This window comes from Haliaeetus leucocephalus, unplaced genomic scaffold, assembly GCF_000737465.1.
Source record: "Haliaeetus leucocephalus isolate CR32 unplaced genomic scaffold, Haliaeetus_leucocephalus-4.0 Scaffold944, whole genome shotgun sequence".
Taxonomy (NCBI): domain Eukaryota; kingdom Metazoa; phylum Chordata; class Aves; order Accipitriformes; family Accipitridae; genus Haliaeetus; species Haliaeetus leucocephalus.
This window is the reverse complement of record NW_010973380.1, coordinates 511,356-531,327: the sequence shown is the minus strand read 5'-3', so window position 1 is coordinate 531,327 and position 19,972 is coordinate 511,356. Positions and strand designations below refer to the sequence as shown.

General features: G+C 41.0%; 1 protein-coding gene across 1 annotated transcript in view; it reads right to left on the bottom strand.

Annotated features, from left to right (window-relative positions):
• Nucleotides 1-19,972, bottom strand: part of ADSSL1 (adenylosuccinate synthase like 1) — a 52,738-nt gene that overhangs the window by 27,544 nt on the left and 5,222 nt on the right. The window contains exons 6-10 of the mRNA XM_010584180.1: nt 19,591-19,691; nt 18,274-18,344; nt 17,397-17,467; nt 15,645-15,765; nt 14,753-14,917 (exon numbers count right to left, since the gene is read on the bottom strand). Coding sequence (XP_010582482.1) covers nt 14,753-14,917; nt 15,645-15,765; nt 17,397-17,467; nt 18,274-18,344; nt 19,591-19,691 — 529 coding nt within the window. The remainder of the gene's footprint in view (nt 1-14,752; nt 14,918-15,644; nt 15,766-17,396; nt 17,468-18,273; nt 18,345-19,590; nt 19,692-19,972) is intronic.

Genomic DNA, 19,972 nt, shown 5'->3' with positions numbered 1-19,972 from the left:
TGCGGGTCCGGCTGCCCCGCCGGCCTCGGCCGCCCCGCCGCCCCGCGCGGGCACACGCGCACGGTCTCCACACGCACGGTCTCTCACACACGCACGCACGCACGCGCGGTCTCCACACGCACGGTCTCCACACACACGCGCGGTCTCCACACACACGCATTCTCACGCACACGCGCGGTCTCCACACACACGCATTCTCACACACACACACACACACACGGTCTCCACACAGGCAGTCTCCACACACCCGCAGGGTCTCCGCACACGCACACACGCAGTCTCCTCACAGCCGCGCACCGACCTCTGAGGCACGGGGGGGGGCTGTGGCGCTGTGAGGCAATCGCAGCCCTGAGGCAGGCGTGTGACAGGGGCAGCTCGGAGGGACGTGGGCCTGTGTCACATGCTTGTCTGAGGCAGCCGGGCCTGTGGCACGGACAGACAGACAGACACGTTGGGCTGAGTCACACGGGGCTGTGTCGCTGCGAGGCACACTCATGCAAGGGTCTGCGGCCTGCGGCTGTCTCACTCTGATGTGGGTCTGAGGCACGTGGCTGTGTGACAGAGAGACAGAACACACGGGTCCAAGGCGCGTGGCTGTCACGGCGGTCTGAGGGCCGTGGGGCTGTGTCACGGGGACGTATGGACACGTGCCATCCTGAGGTGCGTGACTGTCGCTGTGAGAAGCACGAGCGGTGCTGAGGGGTGCGTGACAGTGACACCACGAGACAGACCCACGCGCTCGTCTTAGGCGCAGGGGCTGTGTCGCTGTGAGACACACGCGGAATCCTGAGGCGCCTGAGCCTGTGTTGCTGCCAGACGGACGCTGGCCTGAGGAACGTGGGCCCGTGTCACTGCCAGACAGAGGTTTCTCTGAGGCATTTGGGGCTGTTACTGTCAGACACACTGAGAATTGCACACGCAGAGTAGCTTGACACGCGCACAGGTACACTCAGAGTACCCCGTGATACCTAACAGTCAAAGGGAGAAGGACGGGCACACAAGCTACTCCAGCATACACGGGTCATGAGACGCAAACATCTACCCGCTGGCCCGAGAAACATGGGCAGGCGCGCTTTGAGTTTGACAGACACACACGCTAGCCTAAAATACATACGACTGTTGTCCTGAACTGGCACAAACCCCGTTGACAGGCACATGCATACCCTGTCCCGGTGGCCTGAGACACTCGAGACCGTTCCAGCAAGGCACACATGCACACCCACACATACGCTCACACACTGACCTGAAAAAACACGGGACCGTCACCGTGAGACAAATAAACAAGCGAGGCACGTGGAGCTGTGTCACAGGGACAGATTTATGCGCCCGCTTCCCTGGTGTGACAGGCGAACAGGCAGTGCCTGGCGCCCATAACCCTTTCCCCATGCACGAGCCATATGCTAGGCTTGACTTTTTCTGTAACACGTGTTTCTAGCTCCAGGGATGTGGCACCACGTCCTTAAAAAAAAGCAACTTGAAGAGAGTAAGCTTACGGACCAATCTGAGGCACATGCAACTGTGTTAGTAGAAGGCATTTATATGCATGTACATGCCTGCACACACATGCATGCACAGAAGCAAAACACCAGCAGAACATACCAGGCTGCAGCTTCAGATGGGAAGAACTGCACCAGCCGCTGCTTGCGTGCTCCTCCTGGCAAATGCACGCGTGTGATTCCTACCAAGAGAGCAAGTGACAGAAATTCAGCATTTTCAAGTAACACATTCCTTCTCTTACACTGTGGCTCAGATAAGATGCCATGATATATGTGAGATGACACAAGCACTTTGTGTATGCAGTGGTCAAAATGCAGAAGGGTACTTATACAATCCATTACTCTGGTATAAGGATGATAAGAAAGTACTGGAATACTCGAATGAACTCCTCAGAAATAAAAATATAGCAGCATGTACAGCACATTTCAAATGTGCGTATGGCGGCTCCGTATGCGTGCATGTATGCATATACACAAGCATCTACCCATGTACATACACATACAGGTATGCATTTACATAAGTGCATGTATAGAAATAGTGTAGAACATATTCCAGACTCCAGCACCTTGTAAGCATTCACGGTGGCAAACAGAGCAGAGATTTGCTCTACCTCATTTCTAGCATTTGCAATATTTCCTCTAGGAAGAGGAGGTAGGGAAGATTTAACACTCTGTATGCTCCAGCTGAGTATTTAGCATCGATTGATGAAGGTGATAAATATGGAAGAGAAGACTTGGAAGGGAGCTCCTGATGTTTGAGCCTAGTTTCCCCTGCTACTGCAGTTAACTAAATTATACAACACCTCGCTGTTCCTAGTGAATAACTGTTCCAGAGCTGTTCTGGTTAGAAGCCTCTGCTAATTTCCATCCTTCTGGCCAATTTATATCCATATGTTCTGTGCTGACATTGCCATTTAGTTTAAATACTTCTTCCTCTCCCTTTCCTTTGTATGTATTTATAGAAGGAATTACATCCAGTCACTGGCTTTGTTTTGCTTGACAGAAGAAGACAAGGTTTTTCACTCTTTTCCTCTAAAGACCAGCTCTCAATTTGCTCATCGTTCTCATCTGCCTGCCCTACACCTGTTCTGGATTTGGTTCATGTGTCTTGAATAAGGGTGGCTAGAATTGTATGCTATGGTCCATGTCAAGTTCCCTAGTGCCCTCTACATGGGAATTAACATCTTCTCATTTCAGCTGGAAAGGTCTCACCTAAGACATTCCTGGACTTGTCAAGTTCCACATATGTGACAAAAGTCAGCTTCTCTCCCACACTTCTGCTGGTATCTCACACAACACTGAAATGCTGCTACTTCTTTCTGCCATTGGCATGTCACATGCACAATAGAGCTACTTGGCATTTCATGTATATATTCACAGCCAGATGCCACATCCGATCTAACATGACCTGAAAAATGAGACTCCAGCTTCCGTTTCAGAATTTTACACTATAGAATTTTAACCTTTACTTTTATCTTGACCATTATTTCAGTTGTAAGGATGGAAGGCTACTGTGCAGTCTTTTAAGACATTTGGTTCCTGTGGTCTACTATGCACCAAATGTCTGGCCACAACTCCTCAAGCATAGGCTTTATGCCAAACTCTCTGGGCTTCTTGCCCTGGTACCAACCAGTCTAGAGCTGCCCAGCATCCCAGACCAGTCGAGCTTGAACTTGTTCCACCTGACATGGGAACAGCCAGCACTGGCCATGTTTCTCTTCACAGCCACACACTGACAACTCATGGACCTCATCTGAGAAACTTCTGCACTGGTCTATCCTCAATCATTTGCAGCCAGCCTGGTCCTGCCATGCAACAGAAATTCTTGTTAATGACTTAAACTTCTCTTTACCTGATACCTTAGCCTCCATTGTAATTGTACTCACACCATACTCTGCACCACATTGAGTGTCTTAATGAAGTCCATGTCTACTGCATTTGATCTGCCTTGATAGCTGGCAAAGGAAGCCGGTGCTGGAGTGATCTGTTTCTACTTTTGCTCCTCCCTTTTGTACTTTATCCCAGTTCCATTCCCTTCCAGGCTTTATTTTCTTTCAAAATTTCCTCTAAAGCTTTCCTTACTGTTCATCAAATCTTTCAGATTTTTTTGCCACTTAACAAAATCATTTTGTCCATTAAATAATAAAAATTGTTTCATCTCATTGTGGAATAAATACTTGTCGGGCATTACATTTACGGTTATTTTTACAATTTGAAAACATGAGCACCAAGGAGAGCAAAATGTAGCAGTGGTGTCACTCAGTTCCCTCACACACACACTAATTCTCCTCAAAACTGACAGCTTGTGAGTCAGCGCCACACAGCTAGAATATAAAAATACCCTGCAAGAAATACCTATTCCTGGTCCTGTTCCTCTGCAGGAGAAGCTGTATACAGCTAGAATTCGAAGTCAGAGAGGATCCCAGAGTTATATTTATTATTATTTTTATGGTATTTAACATTGCCATTCTTGCATGTTTTTTTTCTCTCTGTACTATACTCTACACCTGTTAGGGTAGGAACTCAAATCTTTTGCCAGAGTAATGTTATTGCTGTTCTTTTGTTTGGTTGGTTGGTTTGGTTATGGTCTATCTGTTTTTTTAAAAGCAAATAATCCTGGCATGACTATATGTAAATTGCCCTGCTTAAGGACAGAATGTAACCTTTTTAACAGGAGATGACAGTGTTTTCAGTTGTTTGTTCTTTGCGTCTCTCAGCCAGTTGTACATTAATAATTTTCATATATCTTCAAAGTGACTGGCTTGGTGGAAATTTCTGCATGTTTTTGTGCAAAGAAAGGTGCAATTTCTCTCTTCTTAATAGCCAGAAAGTATTCTAAAGTATTCTGGGGTTTTCTTTTTATGTTATTTCAGATGTAGCAAACTTGAAATTTTTTAATGTTCTCTTCAGCATTTCTGTAATCAGATCCACTGTCATTCTGAGATGGTCAGAAACTCCAGTCATATTTTCTTTCCAGTGCCAACAATGTCAAACCTTCCATTTCTGTAAACTGTTAAATATGAAGAAATTACTGAACACTTTGCAGGCAAACTAATCAGCTGGGGGAACACTTCTCTTATAAAAGTTCAAACCATGTACCTTAGCATAGAAATAGCATGAAACAGTTCATTACTTGAAGTGATTTGTTATTCTTCTTACACCAATTTAAAAACAAACTCAAGTCCACCAAAATCAATGGATTTAAGTCCACTTTGATGTGTGAGAAGGAAAAAAAAAAATCAACTCTTCAAGATGGATTTTGCTCAGTTAAAAGCAAATGTTTGACTTTTAAATTGAGTAATACATGAAATTAACAGTGAGGTCATGCAGAGTGACACGCGACTTGTAAGGGCTGCAGGTATGCAGTGTCCCCATCCCCTGTGAGTCACCTGGTGCCCAGTACTGAGAAAGAAGGGAATGCACCATTAGCTCCGTAATCAGTATCAGTGTCTCAGAGGAGCTCCCTGTTCCTCAGAGCTCTACCGTTAAAACCAATTCACCTGACAACGTTTGACCTTTGCAATTTCACAGAAAAAGCTTTCAAGCATTTGCCTTCTCAGGTAAAAAAATGCAGTGCTTTTTACTTCAGGGCAACTGATAGGAGCAAAATACGTCCACATGATTAAAGCAGTGCACTTTAGATTTGCTGCAGAATAAATTAACCAAAGCTATACTCTTTCTTTTCAGAACATTTTTACCAAACGTTTGTTCACAGCCCTGATAAAAGTAGTAAATTGGTGCAAAAGCACATGAAGAACTATACTCGGAGAGTAGTAAAGAATGATTTATTTGGACAAAGCCCACATCAAATTGTAAAGGCTCAGTTTGTGGTTCAAAATTTTTTCTGTTTCAAACCGTGAAAGACTTGGAGTGTGCAATACAGTGTGTTTATTGAATGTGCAGATGGCACAACCCTTGAGTGACAAGTATGCTGGAGACCAGGATGCTTCTCTGAATAGGAGTCAAAATATTACATGGTTGTAAAAGAAGTCAAACATCACGCTGAGATGGAAGAACAACCTGTAAAATGCAGGAAGATATCCTTTCACTCTCCTCAGCCCTCCTGAATTGCCCAGCTGGAAATCCAGCACCATACTGTGAGGAAGATGAGATCCAGTTGAAGAAAATCTAGAAGAGTGCCACAAGTGCATGAACACAGATTTGGAAAACCCTAGGATGAAAAACTAGGAAAGTCCTAGAAGGAAAAACTGGAAGGGCTGGGGTGGTTTAGTCTAGGTGGAAACAGACCAGACGTGACATGATAACAGCCACCAAGTATGTAAAAGGCTGCTGCAAATTAAAACTGAGTGGTATCGTGTTTTCTCTGTGGTGGATAGCATGAAATGAAAAGAGTTTGCATCTTTGCTTAGGCCAAACCAGCTGATGCGATAAATGTGGACAAACTTGAAAGCATATAAAGCTTTATTAAAGTTGAAACAGAAGCTGTGAATAAGACCAGCTTTGCTCCAACACTACTGCTAAGGATGGCATTTTAGCACAGCAGCATTTTAGCACCATGTTAGCACAGCAGCAGCTTGTCCAGGCTGCAGGATTCCTGTGTGCTTGGGCATTTTTTGAGAAGAGATTAGGCAAAAATGATTCGGCATTAACTGCTTTGAGTTAGATCAGCTTTACTAACTGTGGAAGTCCCAGCACTGTGGGTCTTTTCTGAAGACTTTGGCCCAAACCCTCAAAAAGCACATATCCATCTGTTTAGATGCCCAAGTTGAATACTTAAACAACGCTTAAAAAGCTGCTCAGCTGCCACCCAATTCTGTAATCACCTACACGTCTGTGGGTGGGCACAGGCAATTTATCCCACAGTTCAGCTTGTTGTGTCGTGAGAGAGGTCTCACATCTGCTTTGCTACCAGGTCCCTCCCTCATCAACAGTGAATGTATAAACCAGAGCAAATGCCCCCCCCAATTGTATTTGGACTATCACCACAGACTGGCGGAGGAGTTAAGGGTCTCAGCTGTGATGTGACAGACACTGACTGGTTCAAATCTGAGACTAGAGACACGAACAGGACCTTGAGTCTCTGGCATCCTAGGGTGAGCCCTATAATAGGTGAATTATGTAGCATCTTTCTCTGCCTAACAAATAATCAAGCCGGTACCAAAACTGGGGGCCTCTTCACATTATTTCAGCTGCTTGAGTAAATAATACACACTGAAATAAGATTTCTTAAAACCTACGGAAAGATTTGAAAACACATTTTAATGAAATTAGTTCAATTTGAGTCACCTATCCAGTCAATACAATGAGTTGAAGATTCTGCAGGGTGATTTATATTTTAAAAAAGAGATTAAAGGAGCACTGCAATATGGTTATGCTCCTTTATGCCTGTAAGAGCATGGCCTGAAGTCTGCCAGACTCCCAGTAAAAGAACAGTGGCAAACTCATTGAACTCTGGGGTGCAGGGTCAGGCTTTAACAAAAAAATCTTTGCAGTTTTCTAGAATTCATGTGGAATTAATTTAACTGCTTAATGGTTTTATATTGCCAGATGCAATTAAGAAGCTTTTTCTCATTTATTCACCTTCTTATTTAGGAGATTAAGATCCAGATAGTCTATCCTTGCAGCTGCACTTAAAAATAAATAAAATAAAAATACCATGACAGTTTTCACAGTTAGCACAGGAAAAGCAGTTGGTCGGGATCTTATTTGCTACTATGTGATGTAAAACCACAACTAATAAGCCTCACAGATTCAGGTACATTTGTTTAGCTCTGTTTACTGAAGTGAACATATACAGAAGTGAAATACATCCTAGATTACAAATACATACTAGAGTACAATGCAGTTATAAGTGAACTCTGCATTGAAAGTTGGACTTGTCCTTAATACACAGTTTTTAAACCATTATTACATGCTTTAAAAAAGCAAATACAAGCAATACAACAGTAACCCAGTAAGCAATAAGCTTTTAGCAGCAGAACATTTGCTTTTTTTCCCCAGCTCTTGAAGACTTGATGCTTTTATTATTGCAGGGCCAATTTATGCTGGTGACATTTTGTCATATATTGGTTTGTTACAGCCACATGAATAAGTCCTGTGTAAGTAGAGACAATAAGAAATTTGCCAGAGAAAAGCTCTTGTATTTGACGCTGAATATATCAACATAAGAAATTGGGCTGGGGCGTCTGCTTTTGCAGTTGGTTTCTATATGTAACGATTGTAGTTATGCTGTGGAACTCCCGTACTGTTCATCAAATTTTACTTTCTCTTCATCTTTTAATAGCATTTCATTTTCTGCTACAGTTACAGTATTCCAGCTACATACATAAATCCTCACCAGATATTTAACTGCACATTTTCACTTTTTTGTTCTTAAGTGGTGTTGTTCAGTTGCTTACTCTGGTCATTAGCTGTGTCCTCAAATTTGCATTAGAAGCAGCTCATTTTTCCACCTGGTTAGGTAAAGAAACCTCTATATGTTATTTCTCTTGAAATAACGTATAGAATTGGTCTTTGCAGGTGTTTGATACAATTCTGAAGAATTTAAATGCTCAGTAACAGAAGCTGCTGCAAGAGAAGCTGAAGTGCATCCATACCAAAAATAAAGCAGGATAGTTGCTTAATCCATTATCAAGCATGGAAAAAGAATTTCTTAATTATAAAAACATATGTAAACATGTTCGGCGATGTTAAAAATACCCCTAGATGTCTGAGTCTCTGGAATCAGCAGAAGCCTGCCACTGAACTTTTTTAGGAAATTTTGTCTTAATTTTTATTCACCCACCCAATTTATTGCATTTTGGTAACAATTTCTGACTCAGCTTGATTCTCAGCAATTTTCAGTGGCCGCAAGTCCTCTCTTGTAATCTGTTAATAGTACATCAGTGATGGGTGCTTCTGCCTTCACCTCTTCTGTCTGAACTCAGGAGAGCAAAGATTATTGCCTGCCCTAAGAGACTTTGCTGTTCTGTGCTGTCCATGGCAGATCTGTCAACTGCAGAGAAATGATCCTCAGACAACTGGATAAACCAGATATTGACACTGACAAGAGCATGTGACTGGAGTTAAAGGTCAGAGATTCAAAGACTGTAGGACTGGGGCCTTAAAGATTTATGCACAGGATTACCCCGTGTGCTGTAAATCGCTGGCTTCACAGGGGATACCTGCAAAGTTAAAGGTGTACTTAATTCTTTGCGGAACCAGGCCTTGATAATCCTGTAAGCACATGCTAATAGGGTTTCACCAGATTTACTGTCTTTTCATTCCCTCCTTCAGAAAATAAATACAGAAAATAATTACTTAACTTGCTAATTATATGATTAAAAAAAAAAGAAAAAAGGTTTTATGTAGACTGAAGAATGTTAAGATGAGCTCCAACATTCTGCCATGCCAGATCTGATACCCTCTATAGTTTATGTCACCATATCCTGATGGAGATTAAAATAGATTAAAAAACCACCTGATTCTCAGTGTCGCCAGTGCTACGCACAGTTTTCTAAAATAAGTACTAAAAAATAATTCAGAGTCTAAATACCCTCTCACGTTTAAGTTTATACCCCAAGAATTAAATCCACCTTCTCACAGAGGACCAAAAATAACAACAGTTCCATATAAACTGCAGGTTGGAAGTGCAGAAAGTTCTCCTGGTCTGGTGCTCCTTCTCTTTACAGGGTGGAAGGACACCTTTAATCCTTACAGCTGCTGAATGTCACTTTATAATTTTATTTTACCATATACTAAGTTACTTTTCTGTATTTACAGGAAAAAGGTTTATTGTTTTAATCTGCAGCTTTACATTAAGCATGTTACGATTGCAAAGTATGTAAAACTTTTGCAGTACAGCTTGTCAAGACAATATTGAAAACTTCGCTTTGGTCAGTTTTCAGTGAATCTTACATATTTTTAAAATGTATTTCTAAGGATGAGTAACTGTGAAATAGGAGCTAAAAGAAGGCCATTTATTTAGACACCAGATACAAGGAAAAAAAGTCTTTCAAGGGGTAAGCATCTAGTGTAATATTTACATGAACTCCACTCAGATTTACTAACGCCATTTTTGCAGTGGTTCTCTGAGGAATCAAGAATCGTAACCAAATGTTATTGGCAGAAATCTTCAAGAAAAGTGGATGTCAAGTATTTGCCAAAATAAAATTTTAAAATACACACATGCCAGTGTTACCACTAGAAATGCTTCACAGCCAGGTAGGCCAGCACAACAAACGCTTTTCTCCATTTATGTCAATCAGCTGTTCTTCAGCAAAGCACAGACGCTCCTTTAAGCACACTCATAACTGCTTGAAGGAATCAGACGTCTAATCAGAAAAAAGCAAACGTTCAGGTAACAGTAACACGTGACAACTTGCCTACTACAGTGACACAGCGCAGCTTGAAGTTCAAGTATGTGTAACTTTCTATGCCCCTAAAAGTCTTCAAACAACTATTCAGAGCAATAGCAGGGTATCACCCACCTCTAAGCAAAATGGTAGCAACTTGCTCATTGGGAGTGATATTTTTTATAACATCCCTATCATGATTTCTTCCAAGCATTCACATGCACTTGAAAATTGATGTCTTACTATACTATCTACTTGACAACTACATCATCCATGGCTAAGTCACTCTCATTGTATTAGATTAGCTGCAACTAAACAGATATTTTCATCCTAATTAACAAAAGACTGGCTAATAAAACCGGAATTAATTTTTGTTTAATGTACCACTCTTTCCATACTCTCCTTTTAGCCTCTTTGCATCTTCTCCTTTAAGCTGTTTCTTCCTTTTCTCAGACTTTGCAGCTTGCTCCTTCCTGTCTTGATTTTCCTGCATTCAGACAGAACAACAAATAGAAAAAATAAATAAGAAGAGTTACTGAAGGAAAAGCTGGTTAATAAACTCTCAATTTGCAATGAGTAGCTATTCTGAATATGCCCTATGCACGCTTAAAACTCTCAGCTGCTGGGGTTTGAGGGTAAATAGCAGAACAGAGCTCCCTGGTCAATCCCTTTGGACTTTTCCATATAATGATGTCACCAGCAAACTATTTCATTAGCTTTAACTGCCACGTTGGACTATGGACTGAAATGCATTCTTCTTAATTAGTCCCTTTGTCCACAAAACAGAACATTAGTTTAACTTAATTAGCATTCTAGAGATTTATCCCATAGCAACCTTGATTTTATATTGTTTGTATTCAGGGATTTCTACCAGAAATTTCAGGAACTCTCCAACTGTGTTAAACAGCAATTCACACTTTCTCTTTAGGCACCCATTAAATTTGCCAGCTGTATTTCTGCACTAGTGTTCAGTGGCAGAGTCCAAGCTGGATGTCTGTTGGTACCAGTCGTACAACTGCCAGGATGACATAAATCCTGCTGGGATTTACACAGGCAGGACTCTGGTTTCCGCAGAGCTGCTGGTACCGGGATGATATGATTAATGGAGGAAGAGGAAGAAAATGAACACTTGCTCCTAGTAAAGGAAGACCTTTACTCAGTGGAAGAGTATTTCTGGGTTTTGATAAGTGTCACAATGACAGAAGAGGGTAGTTCTCAACAACTGGGATAACTGTAGCAGAACATCAAGATGACAAAAGCCATTTTCTTAAAAGCTTATGCAGTCCTTGTTCCAGAGTTGCAATCATCATCAGAACATTACCATCACCACCTGGAAGCTTGCTTGCATTTGATTGCAACCAGTCAGTAGCTAATCTACATGTCGTAGGTAGATCAGTAGTTACGGGGCCTGCTGTCATAGAGATTTGTGATGTTAAGAGAAGGGCGCTGCTGTGTCATATTACAAAATTTAATAATGTCCAGGAAGATGTTGATGATTTGGTGCAGATAGGATTCTTGATGAGACATGGCTGCTCTCCTTTGCAGAGAGTTTGGCAGCAGCAAAGACATTTTCTCATTATAGTGATAGATTTGGTTGATTGCTATAGATAGGCTGAAGAAGTCCCAGGAAACACGCACAGGTTTCTTAGAGCCTTTATGGAAAGTAAAAGCATAGGATCCTTTGGTCCAAAGAAATTTCCAGCCAAATAAAGAAAACTTGAGAACACTGAGTTAGTCTCTCTGAAATATAGGACCATTATAGGCTCAAGGTTATGGGGACCTTCAGTGAATATCTAGAAAAGGAGAGAAAAACGGTGTACTGTTGACAAAGAAAGAAAAGGAGGGTGCTTCTGAAAGAACAAGGTACAGGCAGCGAAGTCTTATGGAGAGGCTAAAAGCCTTTCATCACTGTATGCCTCCTACATGCTTGCCTGATAAATTCCTGCTGTGTTTTAGCATAATGTCTTTGAGATATTATTGCTGTTGAGAGACTTGCAGATCTGTGGGCCGTGGGAGAATGTCTCTGTGTAACATGCCACAAGAAGTAAAGGAGGTGAATTCAGGGATATGTTGTCCTGCTACTTGAGCAGCACACACAGAGTACTGAGAACAAACCAAAACACATTAGGAATAAATTTATGGATTGAGCAAGCCTGAACTAAATTGTTCAGAGAAATTAAAACAAAAAATATACATATCGATTTGACATAAACACACTGTTAACAGAGTTTCTTCAACACAAGAAAGCCAGACAAGGCAAAGTGGTAGCAAGGCAGAGTAATGAATATTCACAATCCCTTCTGCATCTCCTGGATTACTGAACACAGCTGTATGGATGAGATTAAACGATAGACGGGTGTCACTTTAGATTTGCACTTTGTGAGACGTTAGATACTTGCTTGATCTTTGAATTAAAAGATGCTCCATGACAACTGTTTATCCCCACACTATCTAAAGTACATCCTGTTCCAACACCACATGCACCCTACTGAGGAGCAGCTGCTCCAGCTCCGTTATCCTAGGGGAGCACTCGGAGGAGCTATCCCTGTGCAGAGCTGTCTGTATAACCTCTGTCATCAACCAAGTACTTCCTAGAGCAGATTTTGTTTAACATTTTTGTTCCTTTTCCTGAGATTAGACAGCCTCTTTGTTGGGAGCTCCCCTCTTGGAACAGCTGCAAGTGCTAAGAGAAATCAAATGTTTCTCCCAATCCTCTGTAATCACACAGTGTTTCTTTTCCCCGCAACTTTACAACTCAGTTCTCAGTGTATCTCCAATTTTGTTTTTTTTTTTTTTTTTTTTAATCTTTGAGCTGGGAAGCTATTTTCTCCCTGTCTCCTTCCTCCTGCCATCTGCTCCTTTTATTTTTTGAGAATTGGTAAAACAGTCATCAACCCTGGGTGACAAACCTTCTCCTTTTCACTGTGTCAGTTTTGGAGATTATTTGGGTGTTTGTAAAGCTTCCCCCCCACCTCTTCAAGTAGATGGAGAGGAAGAATGCAGATTCTTATTATAGTAATTTGATTTGAGTGGCTCAGTTTTTGTTACCTGAAGGCTATGAATCCAGAAAGAACCCTCAGGGAATGAAGGAAGATTTTGCTTAAACAAAGAAGTAACAAACTCAAAATCTTTCTACATAAGCTTAGGAGCCATAAAGGATCACTATTTATCAAAATTATTTCTTTTCTTATTTGATGTGAGATTGGAAAGATAGCACTAACGATTTTGGTAGTGCTAAGAGACCTTCTTTACAGAGAAGGCTCATCTCAAAGTAAAAGTTACACCTTAGCCTTAAAGCTTCCATCAAATGGCACTGGAAAGAGATGATATATGTGGCTGATTCTAGTGTAAAAATCAAAATCCCAGAACAAAAAGATGCTTTAAAAATTAAAACCTTCAACTTTTCAGCATGTTGCCGTTTCAAGCACAAACAGTATCTTTACTACAGCGATAGGGAGAGAAAGCAAGGCAAGAGAGGAGAGGAGATTCCATTCCAAGTCTGCAATGGAGGTAACAGAGTTGCATACAATGTGGCTAACAGCTGTGGTACCTCTGAGGTGAGGTGCTGCTGAGAAATGGAACCAAAAATAGGATGAAAGGGAGTTTACATGTTGGGTGGAGAAAAAGAAGCTCCTTTCTAGTTGCTCCAACCTGGCTGTGAACAAGCAGCACCCAAAAAAGTAGTTTAAAACTTCTGCAGCTGTACTAGGATACTACATAACCTTTATTGGGACTGTTTCTCAAAAGAACTGCAGTTGCTGGATTTACCCCTCACAGCAATTTTCTCATATAGCTCTCCACAGATGTTGAGCCACTATGTTCTCAACCCTCTTAATTCTTTCCTTCCTTCCTAGAGTTTTAGGAACTCTAAGGATCAAGTGTTTTGCCATAGGATCTGTGGTTTACAGGGTTTATTTTCCAGACTGTCTGTGGCGCTGTCGCATCGTTTTGGAGCCTGGGTAGCTGTATTGCTCGCAAAATTGAAGCCCAGTGCCTCACAGAATAAGCAGATAGTGGGAATATTACAGGATATGGTTTTCATATTTCATCTTCTAACACTTCCTCAGAAGCTCCTTTGTTTTCTTCTGAAACTATGATGTGCCCTAAAGCACTCCTTCAGCCTCTCTTGCCTTGACATTGCCCAGCATAGTTGTCTGTATTCTTGCAATACTTCTTGTCATGTGGATGGTCCCCTTTGTAGAAGGCAAATCCAGTCTGGGGCTCTCCTGGAGTCAGCTCAGGAGTGGGGGATTATTGCTGTTCAAATATATAAAAGTGAAGCCACTCTCACCTGGCATTAAGAAAACCCTAGAGGAAGTACATTAGTTCAGGTGTGAAGTATGTAGTAGGGGATGTGAAATGGAGGTTTGCTGGAGGCTTACTAATTGGAAGGTGCTGTACACAACTTTCATGGTGAAGTTGCTGTTTTCTTACTCCTTATTGCAATGATTGAAGTCTTATAAATTAATAAAATGCCAAATATGATCTCTTGGCAGATTCGTAGTTTTGTAGGGGACACAAAGCATACTGTTTTGAACTAACTAGTACAATGAAATACCTACATGTAAACATATCTCCCAATTAGGCTTTGCCTATTGGAAAATTTACCTTTGGTCTATTGGCAAAGCCTATAAAGCATGTCACGTTGCTCATTCTTTCACACATCACTAAGCTCCTATTGCATTGAGGCCTGAATAGTAATTTTACAGTGGGAACAACAACTTGGAGGTTCTTAGTTCTCCATAGGGAAAAAAAAATAATTAAAAAAATCACATTTTATATTTGCCCACATGCTCATTTCTTGCTGCAGGTTGCAAGCAAATAAACAGTTACTTTCATTTACTTCTGCAGCCAAGGTTTAGGTAGCCCAGCTTGGAGTAGAAGAAAAAAAAAAAGGAATTCTTGCTTGCTTAAAAAAAAAAGTTCTCAATCTATTTCTAAACAGTCACAAATGCAAACCACCTGTAAGGCCTTGAGGAAGAGCTCTCTGAAGGTTGTCATTGTGCTAAATAAATCTTCCAAAGACAATTTTTTTCGGTCTTCACAAAGATAATCAGCAAGTTCTTCCTTTTTCTTTTCAATGGTGGCAAACTCCTTCTGCAGGTCCTTTGAAGCATCGAGACTGCCCTGAGACACAGGTTGCAACACAATTTATGCATATTAACAACTAGCATATTCTGAGCTACCTAGAACACTCAAGCCAGTTAACACAGAGCAGTCAGTTTTTAAAAAACTGACAGTTAAGATTTGTTCACAATGTGTGGTATTTTCTTCTTAATTGAACCATCTGCATTTCCCTGGTTTCATTTGGCCCAAAGCAGCTCATTGTATGTTGCCACTTTCACTATACAACCAGATGGAAATTTGGCACAATCTGGCATGACTGATGAAGGGAGATACAGCACCAGGATTTCTGCCTTTTAGCTTTAGTTAAGTGACCCTGTTTTGAGAACAGAAAAAGCTAGGAGGTTTGGAAATATGCAAATTGGAAATGTGGGAAAAAAAAAAAGCATATTGCAAATCTGTTCACTTTTTCTCCCCAAAGAGCACTGAGACAAAACACATTTCTGTACACATTTATAGTTGCATCCTACATTTCATTTTTAGGGCCTCCCTTTCTTTTGCCCACACGCAAAGCTGACTGGTCCTCAGCTGTTTCCTTATCACAATACCACATTACAGAAGTGGAGGAACATCTTGGATGCTCCTTCCACCAGGGCGCAGTGGGAGTGCAGTCCTGACCCTTCCCATAGAGCTCTATGTCCATTTGCAACCTGAATGACAGTGCCTTTGAGGAGAGATTTGAAGTGTTTAGGAAGAAGGATGGGAAATGTGTCACACCCACATTACCTACTTGAAGAGATTTTGCATGCTGTGTTTTTAAATCGTCTGTTGACAAAAATAAACGCTTCTCTATTTCCAACAGTTTCTTCAAGTTGGCACTTGCCTCAGCCCGCATAACATCAAAGTGGATTCTGAAAGGCCCACAAAAGGAACAGTACATTGAAGGCGTGAGTGTTTTGTTTTCATTAAGTTAAAAGATTATTATAAACAGTATCATCTCTGCAAATGAATGTAGAATTAATTCTCTAACCCAGACCCTGCTTTTGCAGGTAGTTCTCTATATAAATCCTTTTCTACGTGCTCAAACCCTCATGTAAGAAAGAATCTGTGCTTTTGCCCTCACTACCTCCCTGGGTAGATTGTGGAAGAACCTCACTGTTCTAGTATTCAAAAAACTCCTCCAAAATTTCCAGCCTATTTTTATTCATAGGCAACACACCCTCATCTCTCTTGTGCCAATACTGTCCTTACTTAGCTGGTTCTTTTCCCTCCTTACCTTTTCTCCCTAATCTATTTGTAGTCCAAAATTATATCTCTTCTCAGAGTTCATTTAGCTCACATGGAGACCCAAACATGTTACACTGCCGAAACAACATCTTCTATGGTTCTGACCTACTCTTTGTGCCAGGCAAGAAGTACTGAATCAGCAAAACCTGGCATGGTGTTTCACAGTGTATCCAGATGTGAGCAGCATTAGAAGAGTCCTTTGCAGGATTTGCATTGTAAACAGTTCTCCACAGGTTGATTAGCAAATAAATTCTGTAAGTTGGAAAGTTTGACTAAACTAAAGGGCAATTACTTTATAAAAAAGAGCACATTTATATCATTGACCAGCAAGATTTAGTTTCAGGTAACAAAAGTATTTCTATTATGACGCAACTTAAAAAGAAATTAATGTTTCAAAACAACATCCAAATTAAATTCTGCACAGATATAACTCGCAAAAGCCATAATATTTTCTGTGGCATTACTGAATAAAAAATATTTTCTTTTAATTATTTAGCAGCTACTTAAATGTCAATCCATCTCCAGATTTAAAAGTTACCCCTGCTTGTAGCTACAAGGAAACGTAAACCACTGCAAGGTTCCTCTTAATTCATAACAGGATTAAAAAATGTTAATGCCGTTGCTATAAATATGGATTCAGATTAGTGTAATTCAACATATCTCCATGTGATTCTTCTCAGCTAAACAGAAAGTGCTGGTGTTAGACTCATGAGCCTTTCAGGCACATGTGGGAAAGTCTGCAGAAACAGGTTTTTTTTTGATACCCACATACGTTAGAAACTTGTGCTGATACTCAACTCAGGGACTCCTGAGGTCCCTCAATTGCCAGTAAATCACCCCAATCATTCCCTCCTTACACCAGCTCTGCACATGTACCTCCTGATGGGCTTGTACATGAATATCACAGAAATTTCAGGGAAGATATGTTTCTATTGCAATAGAATAGAAGAGTTCTATTGGAATAGAAAGTAGTAGTGGTGGAAGAAGAATCCAGTCCTTCAAAATGAAGTAGTTCACTATTTACACAGTTTTACTGGATCATCCGAAAGAAAAATCACACTGAGCTCCACATAAAAAGTCTTAACCAGGTTGATTTCTAAATCTTAACAATGTTTGGTGTTAGAAGGGAACCTCTCTCTCCCATGGCAGAGAAGTCCTGTGACCTTATTACACCACCATAAAATGACTCAGCTCCTTGTTGGCTTTAAAGAGGTTGGCAATTCATACATGACAAAAACAAACAATAATGTCTTACCCTGCTGCCTTGGAAACAAAGTCAAGATCCCTGGGAAGCTGCAGCAGATCTGTGTGGGTTTTTTCGACCTCCTAAAATTGAAGAGAAAAATGGTTACCTTGCACAGTCAGTCAAAGAGTATGTAAGTTTTTCAGCTGGACAACATCAGGACTGAAAAATTAACACTTCAGTTTTCATTCTTATAAGCGTAGGGGTAAATTTAGTCTCGTTCATTCTTTGTCTCATGTTGGTACCCATAGGGAGTTAAAAAGAAAGCAAAAGGCTCTTTCAACTGCTCAGGCTTACATCCCACGTGCTGCCACAGTGCGCAAACTGACCTGAGATTTTGTCTTCATACCACTAAAATTAATTTCATTTGACAGATGCATTTGGGAGACGTGTCAACACAAGAGAGCAGTTGGAGAAGAAGAGAAAGAAAACAGCAAGGAGATATGTTAAACAAACTTGAGAAAGGAAACCTAGTGTTAAATCTCTAAACATTACTGCACATGGATTTGATCCCGTCTGCACAGAGAGCGGTGGAAAAGTTTTCATCGTATTTCAGGCACAGAGGCTCACTCTCCAGACACCTACAGTGGGGTGCTACAGAGGTCAAAGCCCCTTGGTTTCTGGGGAATGAATATTTGAGAATAATGCATGCAGAAATAATTTCACAGTTTTGTTGTACCTCCAAAATATGGTGAAGCAGAGTGATGTGGTTTTGGTTTGCTTTTGTTTCTGTTAGTCTGAGCAAGGCACTAATTTTAAAACCTCCAGCATCTCCAGTGTGTCGCCCCTAGAAGATACAGAAAAAAGTTCCTTCCAAGTTTCCAAGTCTTGCATTTGTATTTTCTGTTATCTTTAGAAACAGAGCAATTAAAGAAATCAGTTTACTTACATAGTTCAGAAAGTTTCCAACTTTAAGAATCAATTGGCAGAAAACTGGCAGTCGGTGACTGGTAAGAAGTGCTGAAGAATAAAAAGAGAGAGATTTTTAATAAACTAAATTAAGTGATCTGAAATAGGATTTTCCTTAGGTTTGACAGTGGGGGGTAACAAAATTCTCATCCAAGATTGTGTCAAGCCATATTTACGGATTTGGAAATATACCAGTACAGAAATAAATCAGCTGAATGGAAGTGGAATGAGTAAGTTTTTGTTATGGTCTCTTCTCTACAAATAGATGGAAAACTAGTTTTGCCATCAAGTTGGGAGTATAGATGTGTCATCCCTGCAGCCGCTTATGAAGGAGAACCACATATGAGAAAGTGTATAAACTAGTGAAAGTTTATAGCCCCCATTTCCAGCACATAATTATTCTAGGTTAAGAAAAGCAAAGGGCTTTTTGCCTTGTTATCATCGTTAGTGGGAGTGATAACCGGAAGCTGTGCATTTTAGCAGAAGAATCTGGGGTAAGAATAAAGTTTTTGGCAGAACTAGAACAGAAATGCTGACCCACGCAATGGGATGGAGGGTGGACGGGTGGGACTGCAGAGCTGTTGATTGCAACACAGTAAAGAGTAATGATAGCACTGACATCAGACAGCCAGGTATAGCCAAGTTTTATGTGCAAACATAAACAAAAGTTTTGCAGTTTAACTCTTCAACAGGAGGTCAATGACTCTCTAAAACTATTGAACTAATTGGTAGAATCCAAGATCAACTTCAAGAAAGAGCTAAAACTAAAACCAAGGCTAATTTCGTGTGAAGGGAGTTGCTGAAACACTGGTGAACATCATCTGGGACATCTGTTTTGGAAGCCAAACCAGATTCTGGTATGTCACTGTGGCCTGCTCCACCACAGAGCTAAGTTGGACTGCAACCAGTGTGCACTAGATGAAAAACTGGAACTGATTCATTGTTATGGACAAAAATCTCCACTGTGCACAAAAATTTAACCTCTATTCAAACAGAATCTGGCATTGACATAAAGGAAATTTTCTTCGTCTCTGCAGAACCACTGACAGGAGAGAGGTTTGTGTTATTCATGTCAACAGAAGCTCCACTTCAGAGCAGGACAGCACAAAACGTAGTTCTGCGGAACGAATTCTGGAAGCAGGACTCTACAGAATCGTTTTGACATTTGCTACATATTCAGCAATTAAAAGATTAATTTTGATTAGATTATGGCATATGTTACCACTGACGCTATTCAAGTAGAAGAGAGGCTTCCTATGACTGAGCCTGGGCATAGACACAGCACTGATGTACTTACTTTCACAGGCTGTCCTGATAGCTCGTGCTTTTGGCCACAGACACTCCAGCAGAACCGTTGTTTCCTCACAAATCAGCATACATTCAATCCGCAACTGGTAGCTAAAAGAAGTCAGTGGAAAAAAACCCCAACAAATACCACAAAAACAATCCCCACAGGCCTGATTAATTGACTTGTGTTCAGCAAGGGAATCACCCATTTTAGGCAATGTGCAGTACCAGCATTGTTACATGCTCTTTAATGCTCTGACATGAGAACTGGATTATAAATAAATCAAACACTTAGATATTTCCAAAGATGCCCTAGAAACAATTATCATCTCCTCTTTCAGAAAGCAATGTTGCACTGACATCTGGCAGTGACTTCCTTGCATGAGGCCATA